Consider the following 22,226-nt stretch of genomic DNA (forward strand, 5'->3'; position numbering starts at 1 on the left):
AAGACTAAAGTATATTTTAAATTAAAATTTTGTTTCAATATATTTTAGTTAAAAAACCTGAAAGATACAGCTAGTTTTAGGAGTACAGAAAAAAAGGCCAATGGTGACAACAAACACATGGCATCAAACGGATAGTAGTTGATTGCAGTCTGAAGAACTAGGAAACAATATTGGCATAGTTCAGTGATGAGAACAAAGGATTAAAAATAATTTTTTGTTAATAATCYAGCAACATATTCAAGCATGCAAGAAGGCATGAGGAGCTTGAATTTTCTCAGATCCATATTACAAAACCCATCAGACTGATTCCCAAAGTGTCTCTTTGGGCCCAAAATGAAAATTACAGTGAGCAAAAGCCCTACAATATAGGATGTAGGCAGCAATCTAAAGGAAGATGGAGACCTCTTGAAGCTTAGTATTTGTGCTTTTGAATTTGTGCTCAGTTCAAAGCAAGTAAATTTATTTTTAAAATTTATTTTTTAGAAGACTAACAAAACTGGTAACATGAATCAACACGTTAGGAACACAAAGAACTACTACACTGGGTTACAACTAAGAAATGAGTATCAGGGTGATAAAGTTCACTGTATAAAATAAAAAGTGCATTTTTATAAGGAACCTCACAGCTAATCTTCTAGCATCATCATCTGTTTTGAAGCACAAAATTTCTTACCTGTAACAAATCTGAATATTCCTCATATATGTATGAATATATACTGCCTTTAAAAACTTGTTACATTCTTATTTTTTATAATAATTATAATTATTTTTATAATTATTTAGCCACCTTCAAGCAAATTACAGCAAATCATTCCAAAGAAATAACGTGGACTTCTTGGAAACTCCAGAGCTCATGAAAACAATGCTAGTTCCTGGTAAATACCAATTTTTCATAAAGCTTTTTCTGTTCTGCGCAAAGAGCTCTGCTTTCTGAGAGCATGTTCTTTATGCACAGCGGCTCCATATCACCACCCTTAGCCAGATCTCCTTGTGTGAAGGATGGAGGGCAAAGGAAGGCCAACAATTGAGGTTTAAGTACAGGAATGTAAAATATATCAGCCAGAGTAAGGCCTGCAGTGATTTATTTTATGTGACAAAAAGTATTATGCCAGCCTATGCTGTTCAAGGAAGTGTCTAGAAGATGAAATACTTATTTGTGAATAGCAAAGCAGATCCAACTAAAGATTTGCAGAAAAAAAGTACTTTCTGATGAAGGTTTCATTTTAATTATACATACTGACTGCCTGGAGTGTTAAATTACCAATAACTGATATTTACCAACCAATGATTGCACATGCTTCCTGCTACATAAAAGCAAAACAGGAAGAAACCCTAATCAGAAATGTTAGACATTCCAAATTACTATTTCTAACACAAGCCAACGAGCATACAACTTCCAGGAGGCATCAGCTCCCTCAAAGAAACAGCAGGTAGAGGCTGTTAGGGACAGAGCTAATCAAGGCTGAGTCCTGCTTTACAGAGAAAGGACAGTGAACTTCAGTGTTTTATCTTAGCACAAATCTGTTAAAATGAAACCATGGTTTCCATAACTTTAATGTCTATGTGAGAAAATACATATATATTTATATTTATATTTATATTTATATTTATATTTATATTTATATTTATATTTATATTTATATTTATATTTATATTTAGTGAGGGAAAAATATGTATTTTTATATATATATTTGTGTGTGTGTATATATATAGTGTGTGTGTGTGTRTATATATATATAWMMYYKTGTATATATATATATATAACCTAGTTCTAAGTGACCTGAGCCCTCTCCTTAAAATAAACCAGTCAAAAAATTCAGACTTGATGAGCCTGATACGAACATAAAAATATATGCCAAGGATTCCTGCAATACCAGGGGATTACAGTGAATGAAGCCAGAATCCCTTTAAATCAGATTCCTCATAAGGAAATTCTAGTGGTCAAGACATGAGGTTGGCTGTGAGAAGCAACGCAGCCCGATTTCCTTGTGTCCAAGGAACAGCACAGGCAGGAGCCCGGATTGTCCCACTGCTGCTCTGCTCACGGCAAGAGAAAAAACAGTCAGCAAAATAAAACGTGAGCGTCATTCCCCAGTGCCCAAGCGTGAACTTGGGACGCGGCTGCCGCTGGATTCTCCGCTGGATTCAGGGCGGCCATCACGCCGGCACCACAGTTGCCATGGAAACGCTTCCCACTAGGCCGCCCCTGCAGTAGTGACGCATGGAGGATGGAGGCGTTTTCACCCCTTTATAGATCACTGTGTGTTAGAAAGGGGCACGCAGACGTCTCAACTGTTTTAATGGGGAGCCCTTCATATACATACATGTATAAATCAACACTATACATGTTATATGCATGTCTGAAAGAYAGAAAATGTTCACGCTCATCAGGAGAATGAACAAAACGAAAAGGTGTCTATGATGCTACCAGTCTATTTTGTGAAAGAATTATAGGCGGTGTGTAAAAAGATAGTGCTGTAAAAATTCGGAAAAAAGAACCATAACCTGCTTATAACTAATATACAGCCTGTACTTTAAAAATACACATACCCCAGCTCAGAAGCAGCTACTCCTTATGACACATCCAGGTAACTAAGAAATTAAACAATTTAAGCCACGTTCTGAGTCTGACTCAACAAGAGATTACAACCTTAGAGACCTTATACAGATAAGCCATTAAAATGAAGGAAAATGCACTTACCTGGCTCAGGATGATTCGGGAACACGTGGGTTTTTGGGACTGTTGGATCCAGTATTACCCTCATCCAGTAACTACTGGAGATAGCATATTCATTTCCCACCATTTAATGGGAACCAGGATCTATCACTGKCCCTTGCTCACCTCTTAACTGACCAAAGTGGCTTCAGGTTAGGCAACTAGACTGGCCAGAATCATTTGGTTCCCTCTGTAATTGAAAGCCTCATCTTTATAGAAAGACTTGAGCCTTGAGGATATTAATGAAGCTTTTGGCAAAGAAAACAAAAGATAGAGGAAAAGTGTTTTAATATTTATAGCACTATAACAGTAATTGTTAAATTGACATTCATTTCACCAAAGCTTTCTAACCCACTGATGTTTCAGAGACTTAACACTTTTCTAGCCCAAAGGTAGGTAGGATCCTTAAGAATCTTTAGATTCTTAAGAATAATTTTTTTTTTTTAAAAAATGCCCCAAACTGAAGGATTTAGGGAACCAAATCCTATTAACGAATCCTCAAAACAAAATGTCCAGTCCCTGAGCTCCTAGCACCTCTTCACTAAAGGGACTTATCACCTACATTTCATTTATTTGCTTCTCTTCTCTCCACAAATCTTGCAGTTYCCTCCTGCGAAAAAGGTTCAATTCCGAAAGGCCAATGAGGAAGGACTGCAATATACCTACGTGTTTTATTCCGCTCCCATTTATAATGTGGTGATTACAGCTTTGCTTTTCTGCGAATGACCTTCAATAAATCCATCACATCTCCTGCTTTTAGGGCAAACCACTCAATTCCTAGAACTGCACAAAGGATAACAGCAGGTTTGGATGGTGTCACCGGGAAGAACAGTCACTAAAGGCAGCACAGTCGYTCAGGGGACGCGCTGTTCTGCGGCAACGCTGGCATGTGCAGCGGGGCTGTGTCCCCTCCCTCCGAGAGGCTTTCTGCGGTTTGCCCTCTGGGACTCGCCTGCTGAATTCCACACAGCCCCTCTAAGGCGCCTTATGAGACTGATCAAAGCAGCACTACAGGAATGAATCCCCTTTTCCTGAAGCCCTCCCCCGCCACGTGGTACCTCTCCTACCATTTGAAGGGCTTTCCCTATGTGTGGAGTGGTTTTGTCCTTGAAACTATGCAGCTTTATAGTATAAGCAGCACATATAAGTGKTTTTTTTTCCCCTCTTCATATCGTGGTGACATATGCCTCTATTATAGAGGTTTTATTTAGCATTTTACAAGAGGCAGGAAAAAAAAAGAAATACTGCTTAAGGAGAAATAAGAAATAAATTCTCTTCTCTTTCAGCATCGTGGTGGGTCCTCAAGGGCAACTAGAAGCTGTGGTTCCAAATATCACTAATGGCAAAACATCACTGAATGTTCTTCATTACAGCAACGTTATATAGCCGTATATAGGTACCCGGGGTAACAAATTAGGACATTATAGTTTATCACAGGTGCAAGCTTTCCCTTTTAAATATAAAAAAATACATGTTCTCTTCTTGAGAGYGGCTGAGTGGAACCCTGCATTCCAAAGGCAACACAAGACAATTGTGCYGAGCTGTTTGCTGTGTAACCTCAACCTGTGGCAAGTGATCAGGGAAGCACGTTGTGATGGACGTGACCAAGTATTTTCACATAGTTGGAGCTTCCATTAATAAACAGTTGTTGCTGTGTCCTCCTTTTTCCAAGGAAATGGGTATGAACACATGTATTAACATAAATGTGTTATCTTAAAGAAAGTCATCACTTAAGAGAATAAACAGGGAAAAGGTCTTTGTGCTAAAACAGAACTTCACCTGCAGAGAGGATAATCTGCCCAGGATAAGAGGGAGCAGAGTCATCTTCTCCTCCCAGCACCTGCCTTCTTCTTCCCCAACCTCCTCCYCAAAACGTGCCTGGGGCCCTCACAACCAGGGAGCTCTAAGCTCCACATCCTCAATACCCAGGAATTAATTTTTACTATATTGGATCCTRAAACTGTTCTCATAAAAGAAGCCACTCTTAAAACATAAGCACCCATAAAGCTAGAAGCAGAAATAACATCTTCCTGGAGAAGTTGCTCTGCTGTCTCATTAGCATCTAAGCAGCAAGCGAGGCCTTCTGCCCAGAAACTGTGCTTGTAATTATGCTTGTAGCTCATTTARTAAATAAAATAGGCAAGACAGACTATTATAACCTCATAGCCCCATGACAGGTTGACAAGTTCTAAGTACCAAATGACTGCTCTCTCCACTCATCTAGCATGGCAGATAAATATGACATAAGCACCCCCTTGAGAAACCTGAACAGGACACGTAGCAAACTATCTAGTTATGGAGCTGGGGAGAGCAACCCCTTCAGCAAGAAGCCCCAGATGTTAAGAAGTTTAATGCCTCTAGCAACTTCTGAACCCAGGAGAGTCCAGGACAGTGCCCTGCAGAAGTCTGGTCCATCCGTTAGTTGCCTGCAACCTGCGAAGATCACCCGGCTGCCCCCACACCTCCACAAAACCMCTCTCTTCTGGAGACAGAAGCAGGTTCTCTCTGCCAGGTCATGAGATAAATGACACTCAGGGTGTTTCCTATTGTGCTGAGAGGTACCTTACAGTGGCAGTCACTCATTATGTAAAAATGCCAAGGGAACCTGTTCCAGAAAACACTGCAGGAGGCAGCAGCACAGTATCCACAGCGTGCTGCCCTCTACACGGAGCATAAACCCAAGGTTCAGAGCTGTGGCACGTGAGGAACCTTCCCTGGGCACGCGTTGTGCTGCAACAGTGTCAGAACAAACTGTCCCCAAATACCTCACGCCCGCCCTGCACACATCCCACAGACTGATCCACGCAAGACTTCAAACATAGGGCTTTAGGTGCTAGGATTTAGATGTCAAAAAAGCAGGGATTCACTGGATATATCACAGAATCACAGAATGGTTGAGGTTGGAAGGGACCTCTAGAGACCATCTAGTCCAACCCCCCTTCTCCAGCAGGGACACCCAGAGCACGGGGCACAGGGCGGCATCCAGGCGGGTTTGGAGACCTCCAGAGAAGGAGACTCCACAACCTCCCTGGGTTCCTAGACCATTTTACTTCTCAGGGTCAGTATGTTACACAACCAACAGCACAGCCAAAGTCTTTTGCAACCTTTACGCACATAAATAGAAACATCAGTCATCAGGAAGCCTAAGACCAAGCAAAAAAAAGGTAGAAAATGAAATCTTAGCTAAGAATGAAAGAAAAAGACAGAAATAGAAGCTGTTTTATAACATATGCTTAGACCTGAACAAAGCCATCTTTGAAGGTCTTCTTGGGAGAAGAATCTCATGAAAACACGCTGGGGAAAAAAAGGTTCGAGTAGGTCACAGCTCTCCCACCACCTATTTTTCTCCTTCATATTTTTGCTAGTAAACAAACCTTTGAATGAATAATAGATAAGAACAAATTAGGGTTTCACTTAAGAGTTTTGAGACAGCCACATGCAGAGGTAACTTTCAACACATACTGGGAAAACAATCCGTATTATTCACTTTAAAACGCTTCCAGTGAGAAAAAAACTGAGCAGATTTCAGTTTGGTAACATTACTCCTAAACACCACAAAAATAAAACACACTCGCAAGATAATTTTAATCCACATTCACATAATTTAAAGTGTTTGTCAAATTGCTGCTAAATATAAAAGAAAAATAATCTGTAGGATGAGTTTATAAGAACGGCTTTAGGGAGGGAAATAAATACCTGATTCTACCAAGTGTCATCTGCAAGTTTGTAGTGCTATTACAATCTCATCCAATATTCTCTAATTTAGCTTCAATCATCATTTGCTAGAAAGGTTAAAACAAGGTGCCTCTGGCATAAAAAAGGATGTTATGGTAGCTGTGAATGCAGAAAATTTTAAAGACAAAAATTTCAATTAAAAAAAAAAAAAACTATTACTGAAGATTGTCAACCGAAAGTATTTTCAAGAAACACAGTAAAATCCTGTTCTTCACTTTTTTTAAACACTATTCGAATTTAAGAAAAAAATAACGACGCCATCCACTACAGATTGCTAAAACCTTTCCCCGTATGTATCATAAGGGATTAAGTGCTGCCTCGTTCTTGATGTTTAAATATTTAGACATTTTTCTTGTATTGACCAATGGTGAAGGATTTTTAGTTTTAGAAAAACTGTCAAGAACAAGATACTTCATTGCTTGAAAGAAGGCAGGTATACAGAAGATTGAGGCATCTCTTGCGTCGAGACAGGTACGAGAAAAAAAAAAAAAAGTGAAGTTTTGACCCTCCAAAAATTAGGCTAAAATAGTATGTACTCCTAAGCCATTTGAAGATTTGATGTCGCTGGTAGCTATTGTCCGTTATTACTGCCAAGGAAGAGAGAGTGAACAGCAAAAAGTCAATTCAAGTATTGGTTTGAAGTTGGTGGTCAAATGAACTAGATGGTTAATGAACTATATGGTTAGAAGGCACAGCTGATTCAAGGAAAAGGCTGTCACAGAGAAACAAAATTATTTACTTCCACTACTATCTCAGACATTACAAATTAAATGTTTGAGTTGCAAAACATTCAGGTTATTACTGATAGAAATAGGCCTTTTTGGAGGTTTCATAAAGTCTTGTTTTCATCTGTAGGCACTCAAGTTCCTTCTAAAAATCTTCTGTAAAAATATGCTTCAGCAGTGGATCTCATCTTCCCATCAACCTATCAGTTCTTGCGTAAATCAATGAAAGTGTTGCTGTTCTCCTGCAAACAAACAAACCCACTAAACAAACCCACTTCAGTTATAAAAATCATTCAAACAAAGCCTCCACATATCTCCCTATCAATCTTTTCCACTCCCTGCACATTTAACGATTTAATGTTTTTCATAATAATCCAAAGAACTATATGTTCGTTAAGGAGACTTTCTGGCAGGCTGGGCCAGCCTAACAGCAGCACTTAGTTCAAGTGCTGAGCTGAGCACAGGCACCGCTGCTGCCCACATCGTCCTGTTGCCCCCAACACCCGGCCACAAACGGCAGCACCACCCCTCTTGTTAGAGGCMCCAGCACTCCCAGAAGCTTCCTCCATCTAAAAATACAGTTTTCAGCCAGGGATGGACGTAAATATTCATTTCTGATTTCAAGTCTTTGGTACTAGGGAATATTAAGATGGAAAATAACTTCTTTAATACTCCCCTCTGCAGCGAGGTGGTAACAACCACCCGTTCCTGGACGAGCTGCAGGATTAAGCTTGATTAAACTTTCATCCGACCAAAATTCTATCAAGATTTTTATTTTTTAAAAAAACAGCAACAGTTAACACACAACAACAAAGTTACAATATACTATGATTTCCCAAATTTGGGAACAGATATCTGATTTTTTTTTTCTTAAAAATTAAAATATCCTTTCTTTTTTTATTACTATTCTCATCCTGGCAAAATGCCAAATGCTGCTCTGCCACATACTGTTTGGGGAAGCTGCTCCGCACAACAGCACTAGAGCTCTAAMCGCACAGTTGGTCTTTTCAAGGTCATGTGAATTTTACAGACTTGAAGAAATATTTTTCTTATAAAAACGAATAGTCAAAACCACCAYGACCATTTCTATAATTTCATTTAATATGCAAAAAAAAAAAAATCACTTACTGGTTTTTCAAGTACAATTGGATGATCAGGAAGAAACTTTGGCTTCTCTTGAGAGAGTGAAACATTGGAAAGCTTTAAAAGAAAGTCTCTGCTGTATTTGATTCTTTCTGTAAATACACAAAATTATGCAGTTATTTCAATTTCAATATTGAAGGTCCTCAAGCTAGGAAAGGTGTAAGAGACTGATTTTTATTAAAAGGATAGAATTGCATGTGAAAAGAGCAGATAGTCAAGTCTCAGCTGGAAATGAGGTACTTGCAGTAAATAGCACAGCTTGTCAATTCTACTCTTAACAAATGAACTCAGTAAATATGGAGGATTATTCTAATCTCACGGARTATTTATGTTTTAGTAAAAAGAAACAAAACCAAAGGTGAATCCAACCTAACACTCCATGTAGACTGATCCCCAGTACCTTGTTCTAATTAACAGAAACTTCACAAAYTGGTCTTTAAATCCTAAAAGGAAATTTTTCTGAATTAGTAATAACCCATGCCATCAAAGTGGCACAAATTTATGAGATATATAACATGAGAACCTATCTAGTCCCTTTTCATAGCACTATTGATGTCTTTCAACAACTAAAAATAATCAAGTATACTGCACATAAGTGGGCAAATATTAATACCAATTAACTAGTTGAAGGGATGTGAACTTAAAAGTTGAGGTCTATGCCACATTTGGTTTGTTCCACTATTTCTACCATAGCCAGATAGAACATGTCTTACTATGTAGTCAGACACGCAAAAAAAAAAAAAAAAACAAAAAAAAAAAAAAAAACCAAAAAAAACCATCAAAAACCAGAACACCTACACACACAAAAACACACACAAAAAAAGAAAGCCCACAACAGAGATTCAAAAAGAAAGGAATGGTGTGGGGCAAGAAGGGACAAACCTTATTTCTTTGTCCTTGGTGACAAAGGAACTGTTCTTGTCTTTAGGAACTGTAGTTTAGCTACTTGCTTCCTTCTTAGCCTGTGTTAACGGGAAAGGCCTTGAAATCAAGCACGAGGGTGATTTTTCCTGTCTTAGACCACAAATGATTATAATAATTGTTGAACCTAAGTGAGGGAAATGGTTAACCTCAACAATACTTTAAAGCTGCAGAGAAAATGTAGTTTGAAAGGAAAATCAATACTATGACAAAAGAAGGGAAAAAGAATAGATTATGATTTACAGACAGTAGCTGAATAACAGGACCTCTAAAGATGCTTTACTCTRAAGTTAACAGCTGTGATCATTAGCAAGCAACAACAACTTTGAGAACAAGCTTAGCAGCCAGTTTACCCTGTGGACAAATGGAGAGGAGACTCAGGAAGGAGTCATAGAGCAGTTAATACCACAGAAGATCCAAAGTGGTAATTGATACAAGAGACCAGAACCAGATGAGAAAAATCCAGTCAAGATTTTGTAAAACAGGAGAGGTTCTATATAGGAAAGGCAGAGTGGGTGAGAAAGGATCAGAAAATCATCACCAATGAACCAGACACAAATTAACAAGCCAGGCAAAGTGCAGCCAAAGAAGGTTGTGGATCCTGGTCTGCTCGCCAGGATGAAGAGCAAGAGATGGGACCCTGCCTGATACAGAATGGGATACAACATTAAAAACAAACCCCAACACCCACTCACCTTCCAAATCAGTAACGAACGACAGCGTAGAATGACAGCGTCCTCAAAAACTTGGGCCTGGTAACCTCTCAGGCTGAGGAAAAATATGGAAAGCTTAAAAGCTCAAATGAAATTTAACGGAATTCTTTTAATTCTGAGGTGGTGAAAGCAATAAAACAAACTCTCCAGAATCCAGAACAAAATCTCCATGAATTACTTTAMAACTGCAGATAAAGAATCAAGATGCCTAATTACAGTAGATTTTTCCTGTTAAGTTTTTCCTAATGAAAAGATCAACTACTCCAGAGGACTGTCACAGTTCCCATGACACAGTTAAGAACGAGGAATCAAGCTGCAGGTGATGCACAAAATGATTTAAAAATAATTTTGGAAAATGAGAACATACACTAAAGGAAAGGTGGAGTAAAATTTGGCATGTTTAACCTATCATAGAGTGATAGAAGTTATGGCAACTTTATGACCACTGAGCAATGAGCACTAGAGAAGTAATCCATGAAGTGATCCACACTGAAAAGCATGAGGAACAAACCTCATGGACAAGGCTGGCACAAGAACTGCTGTCCTCCAGGTCACGGCTACTCCAGTAGTAAAGAACTGGATTAGAAGGAACCAGAACATGCAACTCAAGTCAGCAGGTCCACACATAGAAGCAAGATGCAGATGTAGGCAAAGCTGGGGTTATATCACGGAGCTTTCGTGCTTGAGCTCTACCAGTACAAGACAAGCAGACGCTGCCAGGGGAAGTTTCCTTCCTCAGTTAAGGGCGGATTTTATACTTATTCTGGAGTAACACATCGGGAGAGGGGGAGAAATGAACAAAAAGCAAGAACCAACACACAATGGTTTTGTTCACCTCACAAGCTATGGTGTAGAAGGAAGCCGATCTCTCAAAACAATAGATAATTAGAAAAAAAATAATACTTAGTACACATGTCAACTGTCATCCAAGCAGAGAACACAATTCTGATCTATATTGGTGTGCAACATTTTACCTTTTTTTTCTTCTAATTCATTCGGTTTTGGTTGACTGGGTATCACAGTTTGAGTTAAGATCTTCATTCCAGTCATTTCAGACAACTAAAAAAAAGGAGGAAAAAAAATTAAAAGTCTTCATATATTTCACAAAAATAAGTTATAAAACTAACAATTCCTTTTAGCAAGAAGGGTGTCATACAATTTGCTTGTTTGCTTGTTTTTTAATAGTATGGGCAGAGTTTCAACTGTTAGTTTTGCTTTCAAAGCCACAAAATTACTGGGCAACTTGGCCTTCTTGCACTCAGACTGGATTCTGTTTACCTTTTTCCTGCTCTTTTTTAAATTAAATCACTATTTTCTATACTAAAATGGTCTGAAAAGAAACAGATTTGCACAAATTCAATCACTGGTAGTCAACAGTATAGCTGTGTATAACAGTTGACGCATCTCTTAGAAGATGAAGGTCCTGTGCCTATACACAAAAGAACAGCTGAAAAAAATAGAAATACTGGTGATGTAAAATGTCTCAAAGATTCAGTCTGAACCCATAAAACACCTGCTGCTATTGGCCATGGGCAATAAGACAATAACTCAACTATCCATGCAGCAGCATAGACAAATAGAAGGAACAATGGCATTTTAGACAGCAATTTTTTAGATTAGAGCCTGGACAGTATAGATGCTACTTTGTTCATTTTTAACCTTTATTATTTAGGAGACTGCATGTCTTCTAGACACACAGATAGAGGAACAAGGACTTCCATGTCCTTCTTCTGGGGGYTCTGGGGGTGCTCATTGACAGTCAGATGACCATGAGTCAGCAGTGTGCCCGGGTGCCCAAGAAGGCCAAGGGACCGTGGCCTGTGTTAGGAACAGGGCAGCCAGCAGGACGAGGGACGTGACCGTCCCTGTACTCGGTGCTGGTGAGGCTGCCCCGCGAATACTGGGTGCAGTTTGGGCCGCTCACTGCAAGAAGTGCCTTGAGGTGCTGGAGGGTGCACAGAGAAGGGCAGCGAAGCTGGGGAAGGGCACAGAATAGAACACATCTAAAGCCAGGGAAGGCAGGGAACAAACTGAAATGCAGCGTGTTTGTCTTAAAGAACAACACCTCTTGGTTAGAGAAATACTCTGTGAATCCTATGCCCACCTCTTGGCCAGTGTCATCAATCTAAATCCCAAAGAGACAAATTCAGAGGGCACAGATCAGCAGATACTTGGAGGCGGCCACAAAACCCAACAGTGCAAACACTAAAACCCCTCCTCACTCCTCCTCATTTTAAATAAAAGGTCAGTAAAGAATGCAGCTATGTTACGATCAAAGAAATGCAGCATGTAGCCACACATAGCCAAATACCGATATAATTCAGAGTACTACAGCACTGCTGCCTAAAGGGCTACTCTAAAAGGGAATATAGAGTTTGTTCTCCTAAATTCACATTTTTCAAAAAACAAGTACTAATTTCCTTATCTGCAAATTAAAATAAATGTGTTACAGCAGTCACCATCTTACAGTTGGAAGGATAGGCTGGTTACAGCTCTGTTTAAATAAACTTCCCTCTCCCTGTTTTTTAAATAGTCACAACTGATGGCAGTATTCTGCAAGATTCATGCAATAAATGAAAACTTATAGGACAGTTAGACTGATATTGGAAGAGAGATAAAGGAACAGATCCCTGTCCTAACATTTGTATACAAGGCAATTTCAGGTCTTCTAAGATCAGTTTAGCTGAGGAAGCTAGAAAAGTTTGCTTTAGGAATAGTCAATCMTTCACTTTCCTCTTCAAGGTGGGAAAGGCAACAGTGCCTGTATTACCCATCTATAATAAAGAATACAGTTAGTTCCTTATTGCTGTTGGCAACATTATCCTACCACACTTTTCACGACACTGCGTGTCACTGAATTAAAGAAGAAGAAAAAAAAAAAAAACTCTAACAATGCACATTTCCTAAAAATATCTTTTTTTTTTTTTAAGTGTAGGTGAAGCTACCTTCACATTTGAACAATTACTCAGAAGTCTACTGCAAAGAAATTGAAATAATAAAACAATCTTAGCTACAGACTCTAACAAAGAAATAAATATTTACTTTGTTGCTTGAGAACTGATTGTAAGACAGATTCTTAACTATTACACAAAAACTCATTGCCTCGGTCAGAAAAATGAGTTATTTAGTTCAGATTAAATAAAAAGATGTAAAAATAACAASAAGAATGTATTTCCTGACTACATAAAGGGAAAGATTATTCTATCTTTTAAATCTATCTTTGAAATACTTATAAACTGAGAATAGCTGTCAATAATCAACTCTTCTCCCTGCCCCACTCTTCCAATTTTGAACGTTGAAGTAAAGCTTTCACATTTAAAAACCCTGTGCAGTTAAGTGTTCATCTGCAATCCTATCTTAAAAACATTCCAGAACAGAACCTCCCCACTTAATCCAACTGCAACCTCTGAATTCAAGTCTGATATAAAGAATCAAAATCCTTTTCACTTGTGGCAAGTGGTTCAAGCAACAGGCAGGGGTAGCCCAGCTTGGTACGTGACTGCGGGGACAGCTGATTGTGCAAGGCTTCCCAATGGGACAATTTTCCTCCCATAACARGAGTCTTCCAATAGGCTCTAAGGCCCCTGTGCTAAGGGATAATGTATGAGAGCCACATGCTACCAGGGACACTATGGAGAAGACCAAAGTAATACCCAGAACCTTGGGGAGAGTCACTCCTCATTGAAACCCAAAGGGCATTCAAGACAGTATCAACATAAAATGAAAATCAGTGTAAAACAAAAAATTCCAGCTGAAACACTAGTAACTTCCCTTTGCAGCAAAAACATCTGTAACCAACTCTGAGATTACACACTGTAATGCATCTAAAGTCAAGTATTTGGGGCAGGAAAGCTTGGTAACAGAGTGTTTCTGTTTGTTTGAATATCCCATTCACTGCCTACTTCAGCAGAGTCAACAAAACCAAGCCTCAGGATACAGGTACAGGAAAAAGTAACAGAAGGCTTTTTGGAGATTTTATATTTTTACATTGTGTGTGTGTGTGTGTGTGTGTGTGTGTGTGTGTATAAACAGTAGGTATTTGCACACATACAACCTCCTAAATATCTCTAAAAACTTAAGAAATTTAGTTTTGTCGTATTTGCTACCTCAAATGAATGTGTTCCTGTTAAAGCTTAAATACACACACACACACACACACACACACACAGAGTAACATTACTCACTAACTAGGGAAAGACTGAATACCTCAAATACCTCTGTGTACTTTAAGATTAGAACGGCAAAACCACAAACAAAACAAAGACCAAAGAAAGCCACAGAGACTTTTATTGCACCGCCTCATATAACTCACAAGATGCATTTTTCCAGCTACCAATGCACACAGATATCAAAAAGGCATCSTGAAGTTCAATTTTCTGACATTTCTAAAATGTCCCTATTTTGCAACACACAAATTCAAGGGCACTGTTAACTGGAAATACTGCATGCTTCCCACTCGGTACCAGCAGGCGTAGCCTCCCACTTAGGGCGCTCTGGGACGCAGTCCTTGGTCAGCTTAGTCACTACCAACCTCGTCCTTCTTGTATTTGCTCAGTACTCACCCAGCCAACCTCCCTGGGCAGGCACACCTCCGTGCTGCTGGGCAACTCACTCTGCAAGTTGAAAGCAATCACTGGCTCTGGTGTGGGGGGGAAAAATAAGGCAGATACTAAGGAAAAAGAGTAGAGACCATGGTTTTGTTTTCGTTATGCCTGCCACCAATACTGCAATGCAATTAGATTGCAAAGAGATGATCCAGCTGCTTTTTAAGGTCTTAAATGGGAAAGTGGATCTACGGTGATTATGGCTTTTCTTCCATGCGTTTTAACATACAACACAAACTTTGGGTGTTATTTAATTTCTGTTCATGCCAATGCTGCCATCGTTATTTTTCTAGGCAAAATTTGTAACTTACAGTGACAACAATAATAGCTATAAAATTGCAGCATCTGAAAGATCCAAGCAGGAGTTAAAAAYAAGTAAAAAACAAAAAACTCATGCACTTGATGACTGCATTATTTTCTTATAACCATTTCTTGAATTGCTTTTCTTTTTCTTCAAAAATAGACGTCTACTACTAATAATCCAAGTTCGAAATTAACAGAGATAACAATTAGCTTCCTAAGTAAGACAGAATTTCAGATGCCAAACTAGAGCACTAAAACATCTGATGTAGTTTAAATTCAAATTATATCACAGATTGTGCAGTAAGATCAGCACACAGTAAGACATTATATACCATGGCAGCGCAAACAAAAAGCCTTAACATAAAAAAATAAAAAAAAAAAAAAAAGAAAATAAGCAGCCTGTGAGATATGCCAGGCATATTCTTGTTAAAGCAACAGAAGTTCTGCCTAAATTAATTGCACCTTCATACTCACCATTTTGTGAGGACAAATGACGCACGGGTCGAGCCGGCTGAAGGGATTTACCGATGAGCTTTTTAGGTTCCTCTAGCATTTTGAAGTGTCACGCTTTAAAAAAGTAGCAGGAATCAATACAGGCATACATGAGGACATTAAGCAAACAGGGCAGTTTATGTATTTGCTTATTTGCTAGTTGCATTTGACAACAGCATATATCATTTGTTAACTACTCAGGTCAGGGAAGAAAAAAAAAAAATCACAGAAAGAATCAGACATTTCTGTCACTCCTCATTCCACTCAAGGAAGCCCAATTTTTCCTCAGAAACATTTTTTTTTTTCAGAAGGCAAGCCTGTAGGACTGGAAAATGAGGATAGGATGGATGGAAACTAAGGTGTTTTCTAACAGCTAATTTAATTCCGATAAGGACTAATTTATTAACATCAGTCTACCCCTCAGTGTGTTGGCTGGATTACAGCTCAGCATGCATCTAGGCGTGCTTGCATAGCTGCTTTTTAATTACTTGTTGCTTCTTTAATTAAATGAATACAGTTTAGCATCTTTCCATCTCTGTTTTGCTGCTAAAGAAATGGAAGCATTGAAAGCTGCTGAGGTCTTGCCAGGTTGAGAAGTCTCCCACTACCGTAACTGAAGGGCCAGCTGAATTCTTTGTCAAACTAGGTATTTCCCAGAGAGAAGGAATTGGTTTTATTCTTTAGATGTAGCAGACCATCAGAAACAGGAGGCTACTTGGCTCTTGTTGGCTGGCTACTCATGGCTACTAATTAATAATAGTACTGAAATTCTGCTTTCTTCAAAAGGTTTCATAACACAGAGGAAGAACTTAAGAGGGGACCTCATCAGTGTCTGTAACTACCACATGAACTTAAAAAAATTCTTAACAGTGAGGGTGATTGGAACAGGCTGCCCAGAGAGGTTGTGGAGTCTCCTTCTCCGGAAATCTTCCAAACCCGCTTGGATGCGGCCCTGTGCCCCGTGCTCTGGGTGACCCTGCTTGTGCAGGGGGTTGGACTAGATCATCTCTAGAGGTTTCTTCCAACCTTAAGGATTCTATGGACTGTTATAATAAGAGTCAAAGGAAATCATTTTGAGTTTGGGAGGTAAAACTATACAAATACCATCTGATTCTTATCAGGGAGGAATTACACTATTTAAATTGGAATCCAGTAGCATTTGTCACTTTAATTGGTCTCTGAATTACAGAAAAAGTATCTGAGATTTACGCTAGGCAATCCTTTGGGTTTTAACATGGGACTGTCACCATTTAAATGACAATTTTCCCAAATTGCCAATTTGAATTAATTCAGGCCGAGAGGTAAGACTAAACTGGGAATGAAAATCCATTTTGATTACCTTTCCTACCTTTGTGACTTAAAGAAAAAATAATAAATTCTGCTTCAGAATTTAATTTATTTCTGTAGTCAAAGACAGCAACGAAGGTTCTTGCAGATGAATGAACTAAGACTACGGCCCTGTAACACAAATTTATTTTTGTTCAGAATGTGTCTTTAAACTCTACTTAAGATGTATGTAAAAAAAGTTGATATTAACCTTCTACATCTGTCTTAACATCCAAAGAGCCTAAATCCATAGTATTTAAATGCACTATTTTTCTTTGTATTTATTAGAAGTATTTCTGCCACTGTGCACTGTACAAGAAATCAACCTTCAAAGCCACCAATGACTTTACAAAAACGATGTGCAAACCCCAGCTGAGTTCACCTTTCCTGAATCAGACTACAGCTATTTTTTCAGACATTACCTACTACAAGTTCAGCTTCTGACTGCTGGGATCAGACAGGCCCAGGGTAACTAAACCACAAGCAAGACTGGGACGTAAGAGGTCTTTGCATGAAGATGGGGGAAAGGCAACAACAGGGGGTTTTGCCACAGCTCTACTTGCACATCAGCGTAACCCGCTGCCTAACGAGTACCAATACTCATCTCCCTCCTTCCTTCTCTTTAATAAAAGCAGAGGAACGGGCTCCTTCCAGGCCCAGCAGGTCCCCTCTGCCCCTGGCCCAGTACCAGGCCGTGTCCCAAGGCCACATCCCAAGGCCACATCCCAAGGCTCTTCCTGAGCGCTGGCCCTGGGACGCCAGGTCTCCCTGTCGCCTCTTCCTGGGCATCATCTCCGGGATCACCCTGCACAAGCGGCAGCACGTGCGTGGCACACCGGGCCCCGTCAGGAGCGTTTCTGGGGCATTTCAACGCCTTCCCCGGCGCGCTGAGGACAATAAAGGCAGTTTTTATCAGGACATCCCCAATCCCCGTGCACCCCAGAGGCGCACACAGCGAAGCAGCCGCCGACCAGCCCGCCCCAGGGGGCACGGAGCTGCCAGCGGGAGCCTCCTCTCGCCTCCCGCCCCAAGCGTGAGCCGGTCCCACCTCCAACGGCCTCCGCGGCGGCCCCCCGCGCGCCGCCTGCTGAGCGGCCCGGGCGCCGCTCGCCCCGCGCGCCGCGGGCCCGGCCGGCGGGGCCGCCGCCCGTTTAACGGCCCAGGTCGCTGCTCGGCGCGGCCGCCCGTTTAACRGCCCGGGGCGGCCGCCTCCCCCGCGGGCGGGTCCTGCGCCTTCCTGCCGCTCCCTTTGCTATTTTTTGGGGGGAAAAAAAAAGTAGATTCAGGGGGCGTCTCTMGTCCCAGCACGGCGGGGTTGGGCAGAGCGGAGGGGCCGGGGMGGTTCAGGGAGTGGCTGCCGCCATCGCCTCCTCCTGGCAGGAGGTGCCCATGGGAGCGGCCAGAAATCCTGGGAGATGAGGGGAAATCCCCAGCGCTGGGGGGAAAATAACATGAGTTTTGCAAACCAAACAGCACTTACCAAACTGCCAAACTGAATTATTTGGGAAGGGAGGGGCGTAATAACACACGTATGAAGGGCCAAGGAATGGACGTCAAGTTTTCCTAAGTTAAGTTGGCATGGTTTTGAAATTAAAATGCATTTTTGTCCCAAGATGCGATCAGCAAAGCAGAGGCTAAGCCTTGCTCACTCCCAGGCTAGCAGACTAAACCCGCCTTGTGTTAATGTGCCGGATTCTAGGCTGCAATTCTGTTTATGTAGCTTAAGCATACCACATTAGTGAAAAGTCTTCAGCTTTTTCTGTTGCTGTTCTGTTTCACAATATTTAATAACTGCCTCCAGGGACTCACGATAGAGAAATAAAGTATGTAATTTACTTACGTAAATGTAAATATATGTAAATAATCCAATGATAAAACTTACAACCCTACTTTGTGCTATATGAAGACGTTTTAATTCCAGCAAACCTCTTGATGTTGATTTTGCAGTAATCTCTTAATTGTTTTTCTACAAAGATACATGGAATTGGATGCTGCCTTTGAAATAGAGGTGCGGAGCTGCAGGTGCTCCTGCAGGTGTCAACATCCTGCAGCTTCTAACTCTTGTAAAGCAAAGAGTTTACACTTGGACCAATCATCCTGAAGGTCTTTTCCAACCGTAGTGATTTTATACCACTTTTCCATTAGCTTCCTGAACTTGGAGCTCATGGAGCATCCTCATGGTCTTTTCAAATGTGCAGATTTGGTGCCTCTGCATAAGAGCTAAGCCACTTGATGCCATTTAACCTCCTTTTTGAGGTCCCCTTTCTCCCTAGAGGTATCACGTTTCTCCTGATCGGTGCCATCTGTTCTTGCCGGATTGTCTTGTAAAATAGTTACTTCCCTATTCATGTCAACCATTTCCCTCAGCTAAATCAGCACTAATTATCAATTATTAATATGTAAGTGCACATAAATATTACATGTCTGCCCCTCCTCGCCCAGGACAGTTCCTGACAGAAAAGTCAGCCTGTCTGCAGCCCAGATGAAACTGCAGTTCATTAAAAGGCTCTTGGCAATTTGCTGGAGGTCTGAGGTGTTGCAAACTAGATTGCAGAAGATCAACACAAATTTTTTTGGGGGGGTTTAGATGGGAATGATAAAATGGATCATGGTATAGTGTCACATAACCTTCCAATATCTGGGAAGGATAAATCAGGATGATTCAGAGAGTAGAAAACTTGCCTGAACACGGCTTAGGGGCTGCTGCTTTTCAGGTAGAGRGAGGAGAAGGGGCATTTAGAGGGGAGGAGGAGAAAGGGAATGGAGGGTGTCAGCTTGGGAAGCTTGCGGCCCCCAGGCCTGCAGGAAGGTGTGAATTGGGAGGCTGGAAAAGGCTGTTTCTGTGGGACGCTGTCCATGGCAGCAGGAGCAGTTAGCACCTCACACRCTCCCCTCGCTGGGCACGAGCAGCCCGGCCAGCGCGGCTGCTTCCCAGCCTGGCATCCGCACAGCAAACACCGGATCACAGCCAGCAAACCCACTCCGGCTTCTTGCTTAGGGACAGTACTGCCTCTGGTTGCAATAAATACAAATGATACTTTTTCTTTTTTTTTTTCTTTTTTTCCTTTTTTTTCTCTTTTTTTCTTTTTCCTTTCCTTTTCCTTTTCTTCTCTTTCTCTCTCCTTCTCCTTCTCCTTCTCCTTCTCCTTCTCCTTCTCCTTCTCCTTCTCCTTCTCCTTCTCCTTCTCCTTCTCCTTCTCCTTCTCCTTCTCTCTTTTCTTTCCTTCCTTCCTTCCTTTCTCTCTGCTTCCCCTCTCCTTCTCCTTCCCCTTCCTTCTCCTTCTCCTTCTCCTTCTCCTTCTCCTTCTCCTTCTCCTTCTCCTTCTCCTTCTCCTTCTCCTTCTCCTTCTCCCTCTCCCTCTCCCTCTCCCTCTCCCTCTCCCTCTCCCTCTCCCTCTCCTCCTTCCCTTTCCCTTTCCCTTTCCCTTTCCCTTTCCCTTTCCCTTTCCCTTTCCCTTTCCCTTTCCCTTTCCCTTCATAATCAGTTGCCTCCCATTTTTCCTGATGTTGGGATGCTCTTATGATGAATATTTGTACTTTATGGATTAAGTCTTTCTGGATGTGTGAATAAAATGTATTTGTATGGAAAAAGAATGTCTTTCCCTATTTCACAAACTAACTAAAAATACTTTTCTTTCTTTTTAAAATATTGGTTTTTTTGCAGCCATATTCTATTGACTGGATAGAGCCACATGGTCACCCTTTACTAGGTATGATTCCACAAAGCATAAAGCATTTATGAAAGAGGATTCCCATATTGCACGTGTAAAAATGAGCAATTGCACATCTAAATGAGCATGTAATCGTAATTGCATGTGATTTTAGTTTTCAAATGGATAGGTTAATGGCAAAGTAATGGCTTTGCACTGAAGTGAAAGGACTCTTGGGTCAGCCTGGGAGGGGCTCTTGCCACTTTAGGCTTGCAGCTACATTTTCAGTGTAACTTGCCATTCAATTAAGCAGCCAAAACAGTCTGTTTCCATATGCCACTTGAATGTATTTAGCACTGTTTTTTGGAAGATTTTTTTTCCCTAAAATCTCTTTTAAAATAATTTGACCACAGTATATGCTTTTGTGTTTTAATGTATGTTTTTAATATATGCTTTATTCTGTTACTGGAACAAAAMCATGTATGCATGACGTGCACACAGAGTAGTTATTTTAGTTATATGTCTGTGAAATGGGCATTTCAGCTGACAATTGACTTTAAGCCTTGCCAGTCTTGTGACAGCAGCAGAGCAAAAAGCTTTTTTTTTGTAAAAGCTTTTTTATTCTCTGCTTGTTTCTGAAGTTAACCTATTTACTGTAGTTTGTTGTTTTTCTCTTTTTCAGAAATGCGAGAGTGCATTATAAAATAGTGATGAATAACATTGTTTTTACTGACTAGAGAAACTATTGAATTAAAAGGGGCAAAGCTGCTGCAATAATCAGTGTTTACAAAACACTCATGTAACTAGGAAGAAGTTTGAATGTTAATGATCAGGAGATCAGCAGATATGCATTAGTTTATGCAAATCTTGTGTCTTCACGTTCAGATCTTTTTGCTTGTTAGTCCCATGCATCTGTTGGCAGCATGATTTTATGTTTTACTTTAAAACTAATTTTCAAGGATCATGTACTTTTCTTGTATTTTTAAGAGAATATTTTTCCCTGAAATGTCTAGTTTGTGTGAAGATGAAGAAAAATCTTGAAAACGTGAACCAAATGCACCATAGAAGTACCAGAAAGCCTCTAAATGGCAAATAGAAAATATAAACAAAAACATCTATGTAGGATATATACAGATTATATCTTTTTTAAAAAAATATTATTTTTAAATCTCATTAGTTTTGGATAACTGCCTAGCTCATTTTTAACACTGAGAGCCGTTTTTACCAAGTTACAGAGGTAAATTGCAGCCCCCAGACTAAGCAGTCTGTCAGTTCAGGATTTGTGCACSTAAGGTTCTCTCCGACTGCAGACACTGAGCACCAACATTTCAACTGACCTTATTCCATATGCTCTGAAATTCCCAAGGGAGAGTCCCAGAAGCTCTGGCAGGACAGGAGGCCTAGGAGCTGGAAATGCCACTGGAACYTGCCAGATCTGTTGGATCTGATGGATCTGTTACCTCACAGAGGTTTCGTCTCAGTGGCAGAGTCTGCAGCACTTCCAGATGTTGCCCTTCTCGTTTTGGCGTGTTCCCCTGTGCCTCTGCCGAGGGAAGGAGCTTGTGAAGGGCACGTCTCACCTGTGGAAAGGTTTATCCTGACATGTTCAGGTGACCTGGAAGAAGGTACCATTGGACCACTGCTCCCTAGAGACGGAAAACCTGCTGCTAACAGGGCTCAACCTTGGTGAACCGTGTACAAAAGAGGGCATCCCCATTCAGACTGGCAGAAAGTTATATAAGAATTAAGGAAATTCATCACCTGCAAAATGAACAGGTGAAGTTACATTATTTCTCAACAATGTAACTAATAATGAGCACAGAATTTCTGTGGTCCGTCAGCTGGCAAAAACTGAAAGATTTTAAAYTTGTCTTGCTGAAAATAAGAATGAAACAAAA

The 22,226-nt window shown here is 40.5% G+C and overlaps 2 protein-coding genes across 6 annotated transcripts in view; one reads left to right on the top strand and one right to left on the bottom strand.

Annotated features, from left to right (window-relative positions):
- Positions 1–4,031, top strand: part of NECAB1 (N-terminal EF-hand calcium binding protein 1) — a 55,797-nt gene extending 51,766 nt beyond the window's left edge. Inside the window, 2 exon segments of the mRNA XM_026043275.1 lie at positions 784–875; positions 4,003–4,031. Of these exon segments, the coding sequence (XP_025899060.1) occupies positions 784–875; positions 4,003–4,031 (121 nt within the window).
- Positions 4,032–6,935: 2,904 nt separating this feature from the next.
- Positions 6,936–21,704, bottom strand: CUNH8orf88 (chromosome unknown C8orf88 homolog). 5 transcript variants are annotated; one of them, XM_026043274.1, is made up of 6 exons: positions 21,666–21,704; positions 15,335–15,427; positions 14,516–14,592; positions 10,928–11,012; positions 8,305–8,411; positions 6,936–7,418 (listed from the first exon to the last, which is right to left on the bottom strand). In XM_026043274.1, exons 2-6 carry the CDS (start codon positions 15,411–15,413, stop codon positions 7,380–7,382), a joined length of 387 nt encoding a protein of 128 aa, XP_025899059.1. In that variant the 5' UTR covers positions 15,414–15,427; positions 21,666–21,704; the 3' UTR covers positions 6,936–7,379. The 5 variants fall into 5 exon arrangements, with proteins under 5 accessions (XP_025899059.1, XP_025899057.1, XP_025899055.1 ...); XM_026043272.1 differs by lacking the exon at positions 21,666–21,704 and adding an exon at positions 17,101–17,286; XM_026043270.1 differs by lacking the exon at positions 21,666–21,704 and adding an exon at positions 16,890–17,286.
- Between the last annotated feature and the right edge of the window lie 522 nt (positions 21,705–22,226).

The sequence above is a fragment of the Nothoprocta perdicaria genome, unplaced genomic scaffold, assembly GCF_003342845.1.
Source record: "Nothoprocta perdicaria isolate Ctin4 unplaced genomic scaffold, notPer1 scaffold_326, whole genome shotgun sequence".
NCBI lineage: Eukaryota > Metazoa > Chordata > Aves > Tinamiformes > Tinamidae > Nothoprocta > Nothoprocta perdicaria.